The sequence below is a fragment of the Sturnus vulgaris genome, chromosome 2 (genome assembly GCF_052056855.1).
Source record: "Sturnus vulgaris isolate bStuVul1 chromosome 2, bStuVul1.hap1, whole genome shotgun sequence".
In the NCBI taxonomy this organism is placed as follows: Eukaryota; Metazoa; Chordata; class Aves; order Passeriformes; family Sturnidae; genus Sturnus; species Sturnus vulgaris.
This window is the reverse complement of record NC_142244.1, coordinates 54,113,741-54,134,352: the sequence shown is the minus strand read 5'-3', so window position 1 is coordinate 54,134,352 and position 20,612 is coordinate 54,113,741. Positions and strand designations below refer to the sequence as shown.

Here is a 20,612-nt window from a genome sequence, read left to right as displayed (position 1 = left end):
CAACACTGCACAGAGATGCTGAAGATATGTTCTTGCACCTTAATAAAGTGCCAGTTCAGTTTGAGGTCAGTGGCTGGCATAATTAAAAAAAGGTGTAATACTACCTTTGTCAAACAGCTGTTATTGCTGTTTCCTCAGTTAGCCTCAGAATAGATTTTCCACAAATGATTATGGAGTTTGAAGTCAGGAAAAAGGTAATAATCACAGTGAGATCATTCATCTACCACAAAAGTTTTTACTGTCGTTAGGAGCTGTGGAATAATTACATATTCAGTTGTACCCACACAACAATCATTTATTGTGCTTCCATCAGGGATTCAGGGGCTGCTGCCTAACAGCACTCTGTCTATGCAGCCTGATTCCCATCGGATGTGTAACCAGGTTACAGCTGTACTGGCATTTGGTGTGAGTCAATGAAATTTATTTGCAAATGACAAAGTGGTTTGGGAGAATTCTCACATCATTTTTACTCACAGCCTCACTCCGCAAGGTTTGTTAGCATTTATAGGTTAGTTTGAGATTCCCACTATGATTTTACTGTTTGTGACGTTTAAATAGCTTGGAGATACATATACATGCCTATATACCTTAATACAGATGTATTCACAGAAATTGCCTAGCTTGCATAAAACCTTACGTTATTAAAGCATAAAAGGAGATATTTGGAGGAAAATATTTTTATGAAAGTGGAGACAAAAATTAAGCAAGCCCACAGTGGATGTTAAGATTGATATCACTAAAGATATAGCTTACTATGAGCAGAATTAGCATCTACAAATTAAGTTGAAAACTTACAGAAAAAACAAACAGTTTAAAATTTGCAGATTCAGGTGAGGCAAAAGCAGTTTACTTCTATAGCTGTAGGAGGGAACATGTCATGATAGCAATTCACCCCTCAGTCTAATTCTGACTTAAAGCAAAAGTACTAGGGCTTATATAAATTCACAGCAGATACAGTCTGCCCTGTGAGGTGGGGAGTGATACAGCAGAGCAGTGTCTGGTGGAAGGAAAGGTTGTCAGGGCACATGTGCCCATGTGTTCCTATAACAGCTCAGAGCACAGCCTTGGTACTTACCTGTGCTGCTCATCCCTCCCTCACTTCTGACACTGCTGTGCCCCTCATCAACTTCTGGACCTCCCAAGGTTTGCTCCCACAAAAAAAAAATTGGCAAAGGGGTACCCTCTGCATAGTTAAAAAAACTTTAAAAGTCCTTCTGTTGTCTCGCAGCCCTGCTTCACAAGAGAACATTACATTTTGTTATAAAAACATTTTTTTATTTCCTTGTAAGCTTCGTGTATAAATGATAAACATAATCCAGTGGCATCTAGTTACCTGAGTGCAAACTACCATCTGTTTAAACAAATGTTTAGGGCCCTCTCCACCAGTCCAAACCCTCATTGTCTATACTCTGCTTCGCATACAAATATCGTCCTCATTGCTGTTTGGAAAGAGGAACCCTCCCTGATTCATGGACAGCTTGTCTCTCATCATCACTGCTGTTCAGAAAGAGGAACTCTCCCTTATTTCTGGACAACTTTCTCTCTTTCAGGTTGCTCTCTGTTTCTTGGCAGTAGGGAAAGGACTGAAGAGTGGGCACATGAAAAGTTTGGAACAGAAAATTCCTAGAAAAAAATGTTGTGCTAGAAACTGCAATATGTGACTAGTTTCCAGAGATACTTTGGAGCTAAATGAAGAGGTAAACCCATCTACCAAAGGCAGTGCCAGACAGGGCTGCCACTACCTAAAGTCCATATTTACTATTAATTTCTTATTGTCTGTGGGCCTGAGTGTGTTAAAGGTTGATTCACGGTCAGTATATACACACAGTACCTGAGAAAGCAAGTTAGTGAGCCCTTACAGGGCTGGAACGCAGCATGTCTGACTGAGAACATGAGTGTTTAAGGCAAGTGCTGGATGTTGAGATCATTTTTCTTTTGTTCTTTCACAGCAGCAGTGCACAAATGCAGTTCCCCCCTCCCACAGCCCAGCACTTACAGCAGCAACCAGCTCCAGCTTGCCCAGGCTGATAAATGTCACCAGCCACCTTTGGAAATACAACCTTGATCAGTGCAGCCTGCCTCTTTGGCACAACTAAAATAACAATCAAAATGAAATGTGAAAACATGACATGAAAGGGGAGACTTCAGAATGATAGCTTTTAGGTCTTATTTTTCCATTTTTTGGATATTCATACCAACTCCATCACTAGAATTTGGGTATATGTGCTTTTGTACACACATGTATATACATATACAGCTAAATTAGAGTTACAATTATTATAAAAGATGAAGAGATATATGGATTTAAACTACTAACTCAATTCCTTACAAATGGCAAAGCTACTCGGCTACTGAAAAAGAATAGGAGAAGAACCCATGGTATCACCAGGGCCGTGCATTATATTTCAGTTTGCCATGATGGTGGTGTGAGCCACAGAAACCACAAGACAAGAGAGAAGCGATCTTCCATGTTCCCTGCGAAACTAATTTATAGCGAAGTGAAACCAACACGCAGACCTCTGTTCCTCCCAAACATCAAGAGCATTTATTTTTAAAAAAACAAAAAAAACCCCAAAATAGAAGAAGTTTAATTAGGGATACAGTGTGAGACGCGCTGCTTTCTAACTCCACATTTTCAAGTTTTCATTTTAGATCTTCTGTGTGGCCTTCCAACCTCCCACCCGCAAAAAAACCCCAAACAAACAAACCAACTCACAGAAACAAAATAAAAACAGACAAGCGCAAAACCACAAAAACAACACCAAAGCCCAGGGCAAACTGCACAGTTCAGCGCTATTCATGAAGTGATGAGGCCCGGCCCTCCGGCCCCGCCCGCTGCCGCCTGACCCGGGCGGAGGCGGCGCAGGCGGGGCTGGGCTCGGCTGAGCGCGGCGGAGGCGCTCGACTCGGTGAGGCGGAAGGGGGGTCTGGGCCCTGCCGGGCTCTAGGGGGTCCCTGCGGAGCCGGGTTGTAGCGGGGCGGGCAGGGGGAGGCCGCGGGAGGCACCGGAGCGGGCCGGGGCCGGGGCCGGGCGGCGGCGAGCCGAGAGCCCCCGCGGGCAGGTGGTGGGAGGGAGCGACGGAGAGGGCCGCGGTCCGGGCAGGTTGAAGTAACCCCCTTGGTAAATAATGTATTGGATGTGTTGAGAGGCTGTTTGTCGGACTGCTTGTGAAAACTGCTGCTTTTATTTTGTTGTTTTTGTTTTGTTTTTAAAGGATTCGTGTCAGACAGTTTTGAGTTTCTTGAATCTGGCAAAACGTTGGTAGTGATAGAAACCTGCAGGCACACACAGCTAATGAAACAGTATTAAATAGCAGTCTTACATAACGCTGAATTTTCCATGACGATCTTGCAATGTTTTGGAATGCTAGTACAATGTCTTTGTGCTTCGGTGCCGCGAGAAACGCCAGTGCTGGGCAGCAGAGCTGCGGGATGAAGGGCATTACTGCCCCACCGCGTTTCTGCTTTCTCTTCCAGAGAAGTGACAAGTGGGCACCCGGGGCCTGAAAACTTTGTGGTGACAGCTCGTGATGGGGGCACAGACCAAGGAGTCAAGAAGGAAGCTCTTTTATTTGCACAGAAACCATCTTAAAACAGCAGTAGATGAGGAAGATTAGAAGTGCTGGCTGAGTAGGTGCTAGGATGGCCTGAGAATAAGGTGTAGGTTGAAATGTCAGAGGAAGGCAGTTTACTGAAGTATGTGGTAATTTTGAGAGTAAGAATTACTTTAATATCACTAATTATTTCTGTTGTCTAGTCTGTGATATTGTCTAGCCTTACAATATTTTTTCTTTGCTTAAAAACTAGCAGTAGGCCACCACTTAATGAAAAATTTAAAGGCTTCTCTAAACAAATTACCTTTTTATGCTTTTAGCTTATTTAAATTAAATTTATTAGCTAGTACTTGGCTTATATTAGTTTATATTCTAGGTACCATTTAATTCTTTAAATTCTTGAAAGTTACTAATACTTCCTTACTTACTCTTTTCATACAGAAATAAGGCTTAAATAATCGTGTTTGCATGGTATTTCTTAATTGGTGACTGAGAGAAAAACAGTTGACAAAGAAGAAGAACTCTTGGATTAAGGGTGTTTTAGTTTGGGGTTTTTTTAAAATTTGTTTTGTGTTTTCCTCTCCTACTCTCTTTTAAAAATAGTGAGTTGGCAAGTGTATCCTACCTCTGTCAGTCAGGCTGTTTAATCCTCTTAGTAAGCCTTAGACTTCATGTTTACAGTCTAGCACTGAGATCCACCATTGACCTGTATTTTCGTTAATATACATTACTTTTCAATGAAGTGGGCGTTGCTGCTTCAGAGGAAGGATGGTTGAGATGTTAGTTTACAATGTCAAACTCAAGTTTCATTGTTGCACTGTAGCCTCCCTTGGTCAAGTCACTTAAAAACACAGAATATATGGACTAATAAAAGAAAAAGGTCTCAAGTGCTGGATTGATCTGTGATTATCTACAGTGCCCTTTAGCACTTATCACAGTTTTGGACTGGCTTTCTCTGAGAAAAGTCCCTCTGAATCTTGATTAACACTAAATGGTACAGGTCTGGGCTCATCTGAACAGGCCATAGGGCCAAAGATAGGCTTGCAGTGCTCTCAATAATCAGAAATACACACTTTTCCATTCCTTACAGCTTTAAAACAGAGGAAATAAGATTCAGCATTGTACAGAAGTGGATTATAGATAAATATTAAAACATGCAGGACACGTACATGTTATATTAAGATTGTATACTGCAAATAATAGTAACTGATTAAAACTAATATAAAAGAATGGATGGTATTAAATAAGCTTATCTAATTGCTCCCTCACAACGCAAGAACAAATATTCTCTGAAAGAGAACATTTGAATAGCAATCTAATCATATCCAAGGAATATTCTTGTTCACTAAGAATGAATGAAATTCAGTTCTTTGGGCTTTTAGTTATCACATGTTTAGCTTGAAATCTACTGTAAAGTCCTTCCTCCATTTCCAAGTGCTCTGCCAACCAAATGCATTATTTGGAGGTAACCACGCTGCACATATACTGCAGATTTGGGATGTTTCAGACAATCAGAGTTCCTGAGCCAGCTTTTGTAGCTCTGCCATACACCAGTGCTGTGTGGACCCTGATGGTGCTGACATCTCCATTTCCTTACAGACTTTTCTAGTGTCAGTAAAGACTGAGCTTTAGCAAGAGCAGTGCTGCTGTCAGGATGAGAACTATACAGTGAAGAATACATCAATTACATATTAAGTTGAAATACAGTTAGGATTTTACTTGATGTCTCTTCTTGTTGTATGCTAACAATCACTATCAGAAGAATGATTTGAAATCTGTAAATTATCTTTGCATTAGCCTCAGCCAGAAAAAAAACAAATCAATAAACATGGGGCAAAGGGGACTATTATATTGCAATTGTGTTCACACAAATAAATCATTTACTACAAGCCTTGAGACGGGACTTTATATGGGCTTGGGGACACAGGCACTAAAAGTCTCAAACCTGTATATTTTGCTCAATAGAGAAGTAAACTGTGATGACAGATTAAACTTTTCTGTCCGTCTCATTCTTCTAAACATTTTCTGTGTTTTAGGAACCTACAATTCTCAAATCAGAGTTATTTACTGTTAAGCTGGTTTTCATCTTCATGCCCTACTTAAAAGGAAGAGTGGATTTTTCAATAGTAAATACAAGTGTTGACATACAGTGATGTGGTTTGGCTGTCATCAGGGTTTTTTTGCTATAAGGATTCAGCTATATTCACAGCCTTGTAAGGAGTTCTTTCCAATTGCTTTTACTCTAATTGCTTGCTGTTGTGCTGGTCAGGAGAATACTTTTAACTTCTAAACGTGATGTCTTGGTGATTAGTAAATATACACTTATGCCAATGTTGTTCTTTAGCTTAAAGATACTGAGCCTCTTGGCAACAAGTGACTGTATTCAATCTCCAGCCCAAAATTTGCTGCATGATGGGCAGCGAAGCTGGTGACTTGAGTTGCTGCTGACCCACCCCTGTGCTGCCTTCTCAGACCACCCTTGCTACATTCTGAGCTATGTGTCTGTTACTGTGCTGAAACACATCTTGACTTTTATGTGAAATTGGATTCTGTAGCATCCTAAGAACAGATGCCTCCCAGATTACATGGCACTTCTGTTGTGTGACTGCAGATGCATCAATCATCTGCATTTTGTCTGCATTTTGATTATAAAGAGCACGGGAGTAGAACACGGCATTCTTTGCCTCTTTAAATTTTTTTCATGTCCTGCACTTCCTAAGTTTCTCTGGTTTTGTTGGAGTAGAGGAAGGATATTTTCCAGATCATTTCTTTGGTTTGTTGATTGTCTAAAACAGGAAGAGACATTAAGTAAACTGAAATGTAGGTACTATTTCAGGATTTTATTACAAATTTGGATTTAATTATTTTTTCTTTACTGATTTACTTTCTTTTCATGCATTATATTTGTAGAGACTAATCCAATCTCTTAGCCTTTATTATATTGCCTTGGTAAGCCAAACTTGCACCTTTCTAGGGATGAGTGATTGATTCATCAGGAAAAAAGCAGTAGCCTGCCCGCCTCTTCCTCTTCTGGCACAGCTTGTTTGAGTGTGACTCAGTGTGTGAATTCTCACCAATGACCTGCATGGTGGTATTAATGCTTCTGCCCATGTAATGGAAGTATTTTTATTTTTGCACTTTGGATTTTACTTAACCCCATGTTTTCTTTGGCTTATTAAGAAGTCAATCATTGTGACTGACAGATGTCTCCTTTCTTTCATCTGCCTTACAGCAGAGAATCATGGTTTTGCTTGAACATAACTGATCTTTAATTTAATATAGTGTCCCATTTTTGTTGTCCACAATCATTATTCTCTTCTAGTATAATTGCCTGATTTTCCTGAATTAACAATACCTCTCAAGGCTGCCAGGGAAAAAAAAACAAACAAACAAACCAAACCCAAATTCATTGGAATTAATTGTATTTCCTGTGTTTGGCCAAGACCAACAATCTGCATACAGTTAAAACAATAAGTTAATACATTTTAGAATTCAAACAAACCTACTGGATTCTTTTGTGCTCTTCTGTTGAATACATGAGGCAGTTTGAGAAATACATTCCAAAACAGAAGTGGAACCTGCAAACTTTTGTACATATTGGTACTTCCAATTTTTGTCACCAGAGGAGCAAGGAGTGTAAAACACCAATTGCTTTTTCTCACTCTATAAACACTGTGAAGGAAATAAGTAAATCCATGTTTTTATTTTGTAAAGCACAGCTTTGAATTGTTCAAAGTATTTCACAGTTCTGTGTGTTGATGTTAGTTGATCAAGATCTAAAAATCTGTTGGGTGTTCTTTCTTAAATTATTCAAATGGAAATGTGCTGTTTGTAAGTTCAGCCTTTATTTAAATAGACAAAATGGTAACTGAATTTTTTAATACCTTAGAGATGTTTTTGGAAAAGTCAGATTTTTAAAGCTATTTGTTTATTCATCTTGTTTACTGCTGATCTTGAAGATGGAAAATTTAGTGTCAGGCATGTCCATGTTCTTCTGATGTTTAAGAAATAAATATCTGTGATGTAACTAGATTTGATGGTTATAGATTCCTTGCTGTCTTGGAATCATGTCCGCTAAATATGAATGTTATTGGGAGATAACCATAACATATCAGACTCTGTTCCAAGCAACAAGATAGATGTCTGCTAATACATGCAGTAGGGTCATCATTAAGAAGACATTTTATTCTAAGGTAAACATTGTTTGGCTTTATGTCTGTATATTCTTATTGATTTTTTTCCAATTGCAGTAATGGAACAACTGCGGGATCCGGTTACGCAAGAAGATGCAAATATTAAAGCCATTAATGAAGAGTACAGGAAAGCCTTTATTTTTATCAATAAAGGACTGAACACAGATGAACTGGGCCAGAGGGAAGAGGCAAGAAGTTACTATGAGCAAGGGCTTGACCACTTGCTCCGAGGAGTTAGCATTCCATCAGAGGGACCTGCATGTGTAGGGTCCCAGTGGGAGTCTGCCAGGCAAATGCAACAGAAGATGAAGGAGACCCTGCAAAATGTTCGTGCTCGACTCGGCAGTCTAGAGCAAAACACCCCACCAGTACAAGCATCTCCTGCTATGATGGATACCCCTCCTGGGGTGCCCAAGCTGTACCCTTCCATTCCTTCCAAAGAAAAGCCAGAAAGACCCCCTCCCCCTAATTCTCTGCTTGTACCAAGTCAGCCGCCTGCAGCAGATGGAGTTGTTGCAGCTGTGAGTCAGGGGCAAATTCCAGCTATGAGTCCATCATCTGCAAAACCTCTTTGTCTGCCAAACGAAGCACCTCCTGCCTATACTCCTCAAGCTACCAATGGCCACTTTACTGTATCCTACGGCACAGACTCCGGGGAGTTTTCTTCTGTCAGTGAGGACTACTACAACAACAAATGTACTCAGCCACCTCCCCTGGAAAACCTGGGAGTGGATGCAGATGAGTTGATCTTAATTCCCCAAGGAGTACAGATATTTTTTGTGACTCCTGATGGGCAGGTTAGTGCTCCTTCATATCCTGGATATCTGCGCATTGTGAAGTTCTTAGATACGGATAGTGAAGCTGCTCGGAATCGTCCACCAGCATTTCTTCAGGTAACAGAAAAATAGTTTTCTCCTTTAATTAAAAGTCAAGAACTGTCATAAAGCTCTAACAGGCAGTCTTAGGTGCTTGCTCTTCTGAGCCTTAATATCCCTATGTTAATACAAAGGATGTTACAGGTGTTGCAGAAATGGTTTTCTGCAAGTACACACTTTTGCAACTCTTTCTGTGAAAAGCATCTCTGTGTCTTCTCAGGGTTTTCAAGTGCTCACTGTTTTGGTGAATTCCAGTATGTAAAGGACTTAACACCATTTCATAAAATTGTCTTCTTTCATCACATAGAGAAGACATTTTGATTCACCTATTGTAACAAATCAGGATAGAATGGGGTTGAGTGCTGCCCACTTCATTCTCAATTAGTGATAAGGTATTGCAGTTATGACAATGGAAAATTTGCAGTTTGAGGGTCCATGTTAATCCAGACTCAAAACTACAAATACAAAAGTATGCATTATTTTTACTTTTTTAGTCTTAACTTGCTTCATGTGGGCATGTTCTGTAATGAACATTGTGTTGTTGGTCTGGATTCTGAATTTGAATCTGCTTGTTACTGCTAGGATTGGCTGGTTTGGGGTCTGCTGGATCCTGGTTTGGAGTCTGCTGGTTCAGCTCCACTCATGTTAGCAGTCTTCAACAGTAGGCCAGTGACAGCCATGCATTTCTATTTGGCCTGTCATACAAACCTGTCCTGAGATCTCCAGAGTGGGACAGGCAGGGTGAGTCCTGACTGTTTGGCAGTTCTTTTTATCTGGGCCTCAAGACGAGACCTGTTAAGAGGGTACCAGCCTGAATTCTAGTCCTGTGAAAATCAGTATTTTCTCTATATTACACTGTCAGAACTAATCAATAGTGATAGTTCCAGAATCACATGGGGATTGTTTTTCTTTTTTCTTTTTTTCAAGATGGTATAAGGCTTTTTATTTTTCATCACAGAATCATAAAACAGTTTGAGTTGGAAAGGACCATAAAGATAATTTAATTCCAACCCCACTGCCATCAGCAAAAGGTTCCATTAGAAACTTTGTGGAAAATCAAGTTTATGGTGTATATCAGTATGTTCTGCCTATCTTTCTTTTTAAAAGCATCCTTTGATTCTATGTACTTGTTTTCCCTAGGTTTGTGACTGGTTGTATCCTCTGATGTGTACCCAGTCTCCTGTTCTGTGCTGCAATACTGGGGTCTACATGTTCCCTGACACAATGTCCCAAATACCAGGGTCCTATGTAGGAGTTGTGCTGTCTTCAGAACTTCCAGCAGCTGACAGAGAGCTGTTTGAGGATCTCTTGAAACAAATGTCTGACCTACGTATCCAGGTAAATTTCTGGGCAGTCTGTTACAAGCCAATAAGGTAATGTGTAAATCATTGATAGATTCTCACATTTACATTTAGTTGTGTAAAAAGACCGAGTTTTGTCTTGGTTGGTAAACTCATCCATGAGAAGTAGATAAAGTAGCCATGATAAAGCAGTTTTGTAATGAAACTGTAGGTCTTATGAGATGAGACTACAGAAATTTTAAAATACCGAATTTTAAGCAGAGTGGAATTTTAGACAAGTTTTTAAATTTTCTGTATTTTTCCGAAAAAGAACATAGGGCCCAAAATGAAATTATGTATTCAGGTGAAAGCATGCTTTTCCTTACGTGTGCATGCACACAACTCCTTGTGTAGTTTTGGTGATGCCATTCTTGCCCAAATGTGTTTACCGTTCAAGAATCTTAAGCTGCCTTAGAGAAGATCTGTGAAAATAGTAAGTACATCTAAAATCTGCCTTCCAATGGGATCTCAAAGCAGATAAATCTAGTGCCTTATTGCACCAGATATTGAGATGTTGATAGGTAGAAAAACCAAAAAAAACCCCCGTAGTCTAACAAATGTGCAATGAAATTCAGTGATTTGTAGCAAAGTGGAAAGTATTACTCTAAGAGCCCTGAAACATCATTTCAAGAAGAGTGGTAATCAATAACTACCTAAAAGATTTTTAGCATGATTAAATCTTTTCATGCAAGAATTTGTTGAATCGCCAAAATGTGCATGCAATGATGATGAAGGACCAGTTTGGAGCATCCCATGAGGGTGGAGTTCTGTTGTGGTGTAAATCCTGGTGAGTTCAGCAAGGAATTTCACTGGCACAGGAAGGCCACTAATTTTTATTTAAACAGGGAAAGTACTACAGAATTATGTGATACTGACTCACTGGATAAAATTCTGTCTTTTTTCCTGTGTAGAAGTAGTTCAAACTGGGTATCTTATTAGTTCCTTATTTCCCTAAAACTTTGTGGTTTTGTTAATGTTCCCTGATACGATGTCGCAGGTGCCAGGATCCCATGAGAGAGTAGGGTTACCTTCAGAGCTCACAGCAACTAAGAGAGCACATTTTGAAGATAAATTTAAACAGAAGTCTGGCAACAAAGTCCAGGTAAATCCCAGGACATTCCAAAATCCTGTAGTTGAACAAAAAAAAAAAAAAGGTTGTCATTGAAATGCATGTTAGAACTGCTGATTTGATTGACAGCAGCTGTGCATGCTGTGTCCTGTGGTTATTTTTTTATTGGGTGGCTTTTTTGTATTGTTGTTGTTTGGTTTCTTGTCAAAAACCAATTCAGTTACTGCAGCCTGCCACATTTTTCAAATCAGCATATTTCTGAAGTTCTAAAAACTGATATAGTACAAGTATTCCAAAGCCTAGTCTGATGGCCATTTAATGTATCTGTTTTACATGGTAATCATAAGGATATAATTGACTAGTTATATTTAATATAATTACAGCACTGAGTCCCCTCTTTTATTAGAGAATCCACTTTTGCTCCTTAGTGCAAAGTCTTGTTGGCTGGTTTTCTATATAGTGCCCCAACCTATGGCGTAACTAAATTACATCTGGAACATAGTTTGGTTTTTCAGTAGTTCTTTTTTTTTATTTTTTTAACCTTTAGCTGTTTATTTAGGTAATTTCTCCTGCCCAGCCCTCAGAGTGTTTTGGTCACATGCTGAAGACATTTCTTGAGCTCCAAATTTGACATTGCTGTGCAGGAGTAAATGATGATGTAGTACATATCATTGATACATTGTTAACCCTCTGGGTAGCAACTTCCTAAGGTTTAATCTACTCTCTCCTGTTAATGTTGGTTTTACTACAACATTCAGCTATGTGCAATGTTTCATATCCAGTAGATATTTCAGGGGAATTTTAAGAATTCCCTGTAACTGCAAATACCATTCTGTATTGTGTATTCTGATCTGCCTATGGGTTTAATCTATAAATGCTCTCATTTAGACTCTTCTAGACTAAACAAAAATGTTTTTTCTTTCTGTCATTAACTAACAATATTTGAAATGTTTGGAGGGTTTATTTACTTTACATTGGAAAGGTTCTCTTAACAAAAATTTAAACCTATTACAAATTTTTTAGGTTTCTGTAATTAAAGTTTAATTATACATTGTCTGGGAACTGTGTAAAGTGATGTTACACATTTTAGAAGTGCTAAGCAGCCTGTGGTAGTGGTTGCTGTGTTTGAATGACTAACATCTCCTCCAGAAACTGTAGAGTTTGACATGAAGTAGCACAGAACCTGTCCACCCAGCCTTAAATAGGGGCCAGTATTGTGCACAATGTGATGTTTTCCTTGGCTGTGCCAGTCTGAAAAAGCAGCAACAGCACACAGCATGAATAATCTCTTTTATTTTTGAATTTGGGAGGAAAGGATGAGGAACAAAACAACCTCAACAGCTGCATTCCTTTAGTGCAGCTGGATTCTCTAACCAAAGACTGAAGTTCCCATGCTGAATAACAACAGAGTTGACTTCTGTCAGAGAAGATAACAATGAGAGATGGACAGTCACTTATCTGTTTTGCTGGTGAACTAATACCATAAATTTTCCCTGCTTAGCTATTTGGCCATATGGCTGCATTGGCAAGCAGATCTTTTCATTGTAGCTGGATGAAAAATGTGTACAAAAAAGCTGACCTGTCTGATAAGCTTTTTTTGATGTCTAGGATTTCTGTGGAAAAAGTAATTTGAGTGTTAAATTTAGCTTGAGTTTCTGTACACTTACCCAAGGCATGAAGAACTTTAGTATTATTTGATAATGGATGTGTATGATCTAAACCAGAAATACTGATGATATGTTGCAAAGTCGATGCTCAAATGTTTGCTTTCACTTGTCAGCCTTCTGAAGCCTCTAGTGATACAGTTCACTTGCCTCAGACTGTACATATCCAGCCACAACCTGAAGAAGCAGAAGATCAGAAAGAGTTACCAGAATGGAGTGAGAAAGTTGCCCATGGAATCTTGTCAGGTAATAAGGGGACTGTGTTGAATAGAAACCAATGTGAGTGACATGTGAATAGTATTTTCATCTAACTACATCTGTCCTGATAGAAACTGAGTGATCAGAAGTAGTTGTTCACTAGTTCTAATGTTGATCCGCTAAAGGATGCCTTGATGAGCTTTATAAAAATTATGCAAAATATAAATCCCATTGCCAGCAGTTTGTTCATTGCAAATAAGTTTGGCTCCTCATTTGACTCTGTTAGAATATCACCTGCTGAGACTCAAAGCACTGTGACAGAACAATTTTATCCCTGTATGAACACATATTACAGCAGGCATCTGTTGTGATTTCTGAAGATAAACATGTGGGTTTTTTCCTCTGAGAACTTTAGGAATATACTAATGATGACCAGCTGATTATAATAAATATGAATCTGCAAGGAGGGCTAGAGGCTTGGGGTTGTATGTTTTCCTGCGTATTAATAGCATTGAGATGTGCAGTTCTATCACTTCTGACTCAGCTGGTGCTTGCATATCCATTAAAAAACTGAGTATCTGTATTAGGCTGACATTTGGATGTGGGCTGGTTATATTAAATAAAATCAATGTAAAACGTGGTGGTACAGGTGCAGAAATTACTGCAGGACTTCTGTGCTGTCCCATTCAGGGGAGAATATAATTGCAGACTGTAATCAGGAATGTTTCTAAACATTCCTGTTTTGCAGAGACAGAGGAGGGATAGCTGAAGGAATCAGAGTCCGTAAAATTGTACATACTAAGAAAAACAATTTTTGCCTTGAAGGTGCATCTTGGGTCAGCTGGGGCCTAATGAAAGGAGCAGAATACACGGGTAAAGCTATTCACAAAGGAGCTTCTAAACTGCGAGAGCACATTCAACCAGAAGAAAAGCCTGTGGAAGTCAACCCGACTGTAGCAAAAGGACTTCACGTAGCAAAACAGGCTACTGGAGGAGCTGTGAAAGTCAGCCAGTTCTTAGGTAAAAATTTCCATCTCATAGAATATAATAATTAGTCCTTAAATAATAAAAACTTTGTAAAATGCAAGCTGGTTTCTCTATCCAGTAAACTAGAGGAGATACTGACCTGACAAAATAGAGAGATCAGTAGTTTCTGCCTAGTTATCTCCTGTAAGAGATGTGCTTTAAGACTAGTACATGTTACTTGGCCTCGAGACGTCCTTTCCTAAAAAAATAGTCTGTATAGTCATAAGTTTGACATGCTTTTGAAAGTTTAAGACAGTTAGTTCAAAATGATGTCTCCTTTTTGTAAGTTGATAACCATGTTTTTTAAAAGCTCTACTCTCACTGGCTGCTAACACACAGTACTACAAGAGAATGTGTGCGTGCATATTTTTAAACACGCACACCTGAAACAAGTCTATCAGACTATGTATAAATACCAAAATAGAAATGGCCTGGTATCCAGAAGTGCCTGGCAACCCCAATGGCTCTCAGTAACTTCATTTTGTTATTTATTTGCATATAATGTTTATATTTACTGTGTAGTGACTCAACCAAGTTTAAAAATAAATTGTGCTTATCTTATAAAACTACTTTGAAGAGCTGGAATGCTTGAAAGAAACACTTCTACAGAAGACAAGTCAGGAAAGCAGCAGCTTGTACTCTATCTACAAGTTAGGGGTAACAAAGCAGTGGAAACAGTTTATTGAAATTTGAGTGTGAGATATGTGTCTGTCTTTTAAGGCACTTTTCAGTCACAAAGCCAACCTCGTTTCTTAGGATTTGGAGCTGTGTAGAACCTGAAAAATAAGGTTACTCTGTATCAGTTGGGCACCTACATGTGGATTAATCTCTGTCTTTCATATAAGCATATTTAAATAGAAGCATCACTTAAAACTTCAGTGAAGCTTCCTGTTAATTAAGAGTAAAGATTTTTAAAGAAGGATCTTCTGTGTTCTCACTAAATAGTCTGCATACTGTTGTTTTATGGTAGTTGAAGGAGTGTGTTCTATAGCGAGCTGTGTTGGAAAGGAGCTGGCTCCACACGTGAAGAAGCATGGCAGCAAATTAGTTCCAGAATCCCTAAAGAAAGATAAAGATGGCAAATCTACTTTTGATGGTGCTCTGGTTGTAGCAGCAAGTGGAGTTCAAGGTAATAAAAATTCCTTACACTTTTTTTAATGGCTTATTTTTAATGGTATGAACTCAAATACGCTGACTGTTTCTACAGGGTTTTCAACAGTGTGGCAAGGTTTAGAAAGTGCAGCGAAGTGCATTGCTAAAAGTGTTTCAACTGAGACTGTAAAAACGGTCAAATACAAGTAAGTTACCTTTTTATTATTTTCATCTTCTACAGCACACTTTTATTGTCTCTGAATATTGGCAAAAAAAACCTTATGAAAGTGCAGGGAACTGAAATGCTTCCTTTGCTGTAATTATGTAGCACATGATGAGGTGATCAGTGCACAGTAACGACCATCTCCTGTATGCAAAAATGTGAAATGAATAGATGATTGTAGGAAGTATTTTCTTTAGTTCTTTGTAGAAGTATTAAAGCTTCAGGCTGTGTTACAGATAATGTTCAGATTTATATCTTCGCTCTATGGTATAATATAATTATGAAAAAAATTACTGGTTTAAACATCTCAGCTCTAATCCTGAATTTATGCAAACTTAGCTAAATTTATGAAAAATGAAAGAACCTCATCTATCAGCAGGTTTGGTGAGGCAGTACAAAAAAAGAAAATTTTGTAAGGAAATCTAAGGCTTATATAGCAATAATAGAACAGCCTTGAATTGCAGAATACAGATGTTCTTAGAAAAAGATAGTGGGGGAAGAGGACAATAACATTTGAGATTAAGATGATGTTCTAGGTTGATGGAAAGATGAAAGCTGTATGCATGTACTGGAATATACTGTGGAGAAGAAAGGAATATATTGAAATAATGAAACATGAAATGCACCCCTCTCAAAAAGGGCAGTAGATTTAATAGAAAGTGAAGAGTAAGCAGAGGCAAGCAGTCTAAATGGAATCGGTGATAAGTGTAGCAAAAGAGGTATTAAAAGGATTGCTGAAAGTGCATGCAGGCTACAAGCCAATGGTAACAAGATAAACATCAGCATACAGTATTAAGCAGATTGGCATTCAGGGTTGTGTTGTGATGCATTTCAAATAGGAGGCCAAATAGCAAAGTTGTAGTCAGTTGTGGTTTATTGCCAATGTTTTTTTGCAGTAGGCGTGTCAGGAGAAATTGTACTGGTATTTTTTTCACATACATTCACATTAATGTTTTTGTTTTAGATACAAATATAGGAAATATGGAGATCAGCAGACCACAGACACTAAGACTGAAAAACAATAAGTAACTACCTGTTGCAGCTAACTGCAATATGATTGAAAATATTTTATATGTAATCCTTAAAATCTATCCTTACTAAAATTTTACGTAATCTCCCTTTCATAAGCTGATTTTTATTTCAGTGACAAAGATATCTGCCACCCAAAATACCAGTGAATGAGCCTAATTCCACTTAATGGAAACAAAGCTAAAGGAGCACCATCAGTGTCTCTAAATAAAAAAAAAAAAAAAAGGTTAAAATTTAGCTGCAGCACCCTTGTGGATGGAATTTTAAAGTGATGCTCATAATATTCATGTTGAATGGAATGGGGGGAAAATGTAGCTTCAGAAGTAATATGTCTGCCAAAGTCCCATGCTACTACCCTTTTTAAAAACTATTTAAATAGATGCAGTGTATATATCTGCACAATTTAAAAAAAAAGAAGAGTTAAAAATTATTCAATTCAGGCATGCAACTAAAAAATTAGTTATCAGAATTAAGAAGTTGTTAGTCTTACTGTACTGGATAAGCTACAATCTTACTTTAAATAAGGGTACTTATTTTATTAATACTATAATGGCTTATGATGTTTCTGAGGTGAAAATAATCGAATTGACAGACTAATCAAACTGACAAATACTTCTGCTGTGAGATTTATTCTCTGACCTGCAAATCTGATGTTTATGATTCAAGGCTGTTGCTCTATCAGAGAATTAAAGGCAAAACAGAAAACCCACTAATTCTTTTTATTTGGTTTCATTGTTAGTTCCAGCGACATGCTCAGGATGCTATACTGATATATTATAGATTTTTGGATTCTTTGATATTCTTTGCTTCTCTCTAGCCTTATCTTGAGGTCCTCAAAGAATCTCAGGTCGTAACAAGCACAGGGAAAAAGTAACTCTGCTAACTGCTGAGATTCTGATGCTGCCAGGAATACTTCCCTTTGCCCTGGTTTGTCTGACTGCAGTGCTCTCTGGAGAAATGTCTGGCTACCCAGAACAGTTGGAGTTACTGCCCTCGCTGTACCCTTGTCCTCCTTCATTGTGCTCTCTCTGCACAGTTGAGTCATTAGTCTGAGACAGCCAGCTTTCCCACTAAAGCATAAAGAAGCTGGACTTACAGCCCATGGAAGAGACCAAAGGTTTTTATCTCTTCATAATTTTCATTGCATCCTCAAGATAATTTTGTTGAGCCTTTTGGGGTTTTGTATGATGGAACACTCCAAGTGGGGGTTCTCACAAGAGTAGAGGGCTAGAATCCCCTCCTCGCCCTGCTGTCCCTGCTGCATTGGATACAGTTGGCTTTCTATATAGAGGTAGGAATTTTACCTAAGAACTAAAGTGACAAATAACCTTTAGTTATTGCACAAAACTTCTCTCCCCTCCCTTCTTATCATTCTATAGATACATTTTTTACTCTTCAAAATTAGAGGGGAAAAAAGGAAGAAAGGTTGGAAGCATTCTTGAAGAAAAAGAGGAGAAACATACTGATATTTTCAAAGAGCAATTATCTGATAGAGGAGCAGCCTTTACTCAAATGGCATCATAAATTCTAATTTTATTCTTTAGACATTCAGGCACTGTGCTTATTATTTTTTCTTGGTAATGCCTGAGTTTTTGCTCTCAAAAGAATTCCAGTGAAGATTAAAATACTAAGTATACAAATCTACAAAACTGCTTTCTTTCCTTAGGTATGGAGAGGATGCTGGCCATGCTACAGACAACGCTATGAATTCTGCAATCAATGTTGGTGTTACAGCATTTAACATTGAACATATTGGTATCAAATCTGTTGTAAAGAGAACTGCAAAGGAAACTGGTCATGCTGTGCTAGATGAATATAAAGTATTAGATACTGAGAAGAAGGGTAAAAAATGAAAGCAATTAAATACTTCTCAAAGCCTTACATTAGAGATGAAATTTCCTATTTAGAAGTAACTACATTGCTCATCTGACACTGAACATAAGTCACACTGTACTTTTCAAGCAACTGTTACTTAATTTGACAGGAAAATGTAAAAGTAGGAAGAGCATTTGTAGTAGGAAAAATGAAAGTTGTCATCTCCTTGTTCTGTACTGAACAAGGGGTTTAAACAACTGGATCAAGCTTTAGGCAACTGGAAGGATATGAGTTTGCAGTTCATATACTTGCCTCTTTAAGCACTTTTTCAAAATAATATATGGAATAATAGATTAATATAGAAATACTATTGTGAATATTTTTGTAACACTATATTTATAAAGAAGGTGGTGATACCGAAAGAGTAGGATTACTAAGTCTGGAACAAGTAAAATTACCAATTATGGCTTCATAACTATCCTTAAGAATTAGTTTCACTAATCAAGCCTTGTCTTATTTAATATGCACTACTAAAATAAGCATTGTGTTTCATTGTTTTGTAGAGAATTTATCTTTTCACTTACAAAGCAGCTGATCTTGTCCAAAGTTCATGTTAGGAGAAATGAAAGATGAACCTCAGGTAATTAAGTAGTCATTCTCTTTCAGTCTTTTTTTTTTTTTTCCTCATCCAGCATAAAAGTAAACCAAAGATACCAAGCATTTTTCTTAAAGAGGGTATTTACAGGTCTAGAAAAATGCATTTTCCAGTTGACGCCATAAGGAATATACCAAGATTCTTTGAAATTCAGGGTTTTATGTAACGAGGATAAGTATGGTTTTGCATAAACTATTTTTCTGTGAAAATATTAAATGGCACTATGAAATTCTATGCATTCTGTACTTTTCAGCTGATCCAGAAAGACTCAGATTATATATCATGAACTCCTAATGCAAGACTCTTAATATTTGAACAAATAGTTCTAACGGTCGTCATCTTTATTCCATTAAATTCATAGTTGCACAAGGGTGTGAAGTGTTTAAAAAGACTATGAAGACTAACCCTTTTAATGAAGAGTTGTGTAGAATAGACACTGTAGATTTGTCATCCTGTTTATTAGCACAGTGTAAAATAACTGAAGATACTAAATTGTTGAGATGCTTTGACGCTGCTACTTACTTAACACATTACTATTGAGTTTTAAAGCTGCTGCACATTCTAATACTGGCTGGACCTGCAACAGGCAGAATGCCGACAACTTACAACTTATCTCCATTTCATATAGATGGAGAAAATAACTATAAATTGTTGTTGGCAAGTGGTATTTGTAGAAGATTGAAAAAATACAGTAACAGCTACAGTCTGTTAGAATGGTAATAGGTGCATATTTTGTGGTAGCTATTGCAGATGTATGCTTAGGGTGAGAAATGTGAAAGGATCTAACCACTTGAAGTGTAACTTTGATTTATGGAAATAAAGATAAAATCTGTGCTTGACTTTTTATGATATGAAACTACTATATGGATACATAAGTGGAAAAAATACGACTTCTTCAGAAGTAATAAAATAGCAGTATTGGGGTATATCTATAGTATAAAAAAGCTCATCAACTAGAGCTTAAATATTTCAAACTAAAAAGTTCCATCCAAAGTACACTGCAACAATTTCTGTTACTATAGTCTGCCACTTGCCTGCTTGTATAATCAGTTAAAGACTGCTAAAGACTTCACACTAGCAAAACCTTTTTTTGCTACTATGAGCTGTATTTACAATAGAGATATAGGTATTTGTATCTTCTTTCTCCCTCCCATTTAGAGGTTTTGCATATTGCTCATATCCTTTAGTTTAGTCTGTAAACCATCAAAAAGTTGTATTAAAACAACTGTTAAGATCAAGGTGTTACAGTCTTCAAGAGACCACATTGGAGCACACAGAAAATAAAAACATTTAAATGCCATCAGTATCAGGCAAGTGGTGTCCCAACCTGCTGTTGTTCTCTTCATGTGTATCCAGTCTTTCAAAATGGATTAAAACTTTTTTGAATGATGCCTACCCCATTTTCTGTTTTGTAATGTGATATACCCATTACCTTCCCTTTTACATTGTTCCAAAGTTTAGTTAATTTTCCCAGCTGATAATATGATGCTGTTGAACTTACCTTGCTTCACCTGCCACTTCTTGGGCCCAGGGTAGCAACTTCATAGGCTTCTCCTCCCTTTTTCTACCATACACAACAGCCTTCTCACATTTACTACCTTTTCTCAGCTCTTCCTTTGACATACTATGCTCCCCAAACCTCCTGTCTTAGGTTGGCTTTCTATTCACAGCTTGGTTTTGTTTCTTTGAACACTGAACATCTTTTGATACATAGCATTCATAGAAGTTTTACTAAGCTGTGTAATGCATGAACTACTACCTGATTTCTTAAGGCATTCTTATTTCCAAATTTATTTAAAAATCTTTTCTGCTACAATATTGGTCTCAGATCTTGTCTTGAGAGGATTACTTTCAGTGATCTCTAAGTCATTCTAAGCTA

General features: G+C 37.9%; 1 protein-coding gene across 3 annotated transcripts; it reads left to right on the top strand.

The window, feature by feature from the left end:
* The first annotated feature begins 2,843 nt into the window (after positions 1 to 2,843).
* SPART (spartin) lies at positions 2,844 to 19,572 on the top strand. Of its 3 annotated transcripts, XM_014868913.2 has the most exons (10): positions 2,844 to 2,909; positions 7,805 to 8,640; positions 9,763 to 9,960; positions 10,960 to 11,064; positions 12,812 to 12,941; positions 13,719 to 13,913; positions 14,890 to 15,048; positions 15,127 to 15,217; positions 16,199 to 16,259; positions 17,930 to 19,027. In XM_014868913.2, the coding sequence occupies exons 2-9, from the start codon at positions 7,807 to 7,809 to the stop codon at positions 16,257 to 16,259; spliced, it is 1,773 nt and encodes a 590-aa protein (XP_014724399.2). In that variant the 5' UTR covers positions 2,844 to 2,909; positions 7,805 to 7,806; the 3' UTR covers positions 17,930 to 19,027. The 3 variants fall into 3 exon arrangements, with proteins under 3 accessions (XP_014724399.2, XP_014724397.2, XP_014724398.2); XM_014868911.2 differs by lacking the exon at positions 16,199 to 16,259 and having other exon boundaries at positions 17,930 to 19,572; XM_014868912.2 differs by lacking the exons at positions 10,960 to 11,064; positions 16,199 to 16,259 and having other exon boundaries at positions 17,930 to 19,572.
* The last annotated feature ends 1,040 nt before the right edge of the window (positions 19,573 to 20,612 follow it).

Excerpts from the sequence above, each read along its gene's own strand:
- SPART (XM_014868911.2), top strand. The coding sequence starts at position 7,807 with ATGGAACAACTGCGGGATCCGGTTACGCAAGAAGATGCAAATATTAAA. Across the intron at positions 12,942-13,718 it reads TGCCCATGGAATCTTGTCAG|GTGCATCTTGGGTCAGCTGG; the intron begins GTAATAAGGGGA and ends TTTGCCTTGAAG. Across the intron at positions 13,914-14,889 it reads GAAAGTCAGCCAGTTCTTAG|TTGAAGGAGTGTGTTCTATA; the intron begins GTAAAAATTTCC and ends GTTTTATGGTAG.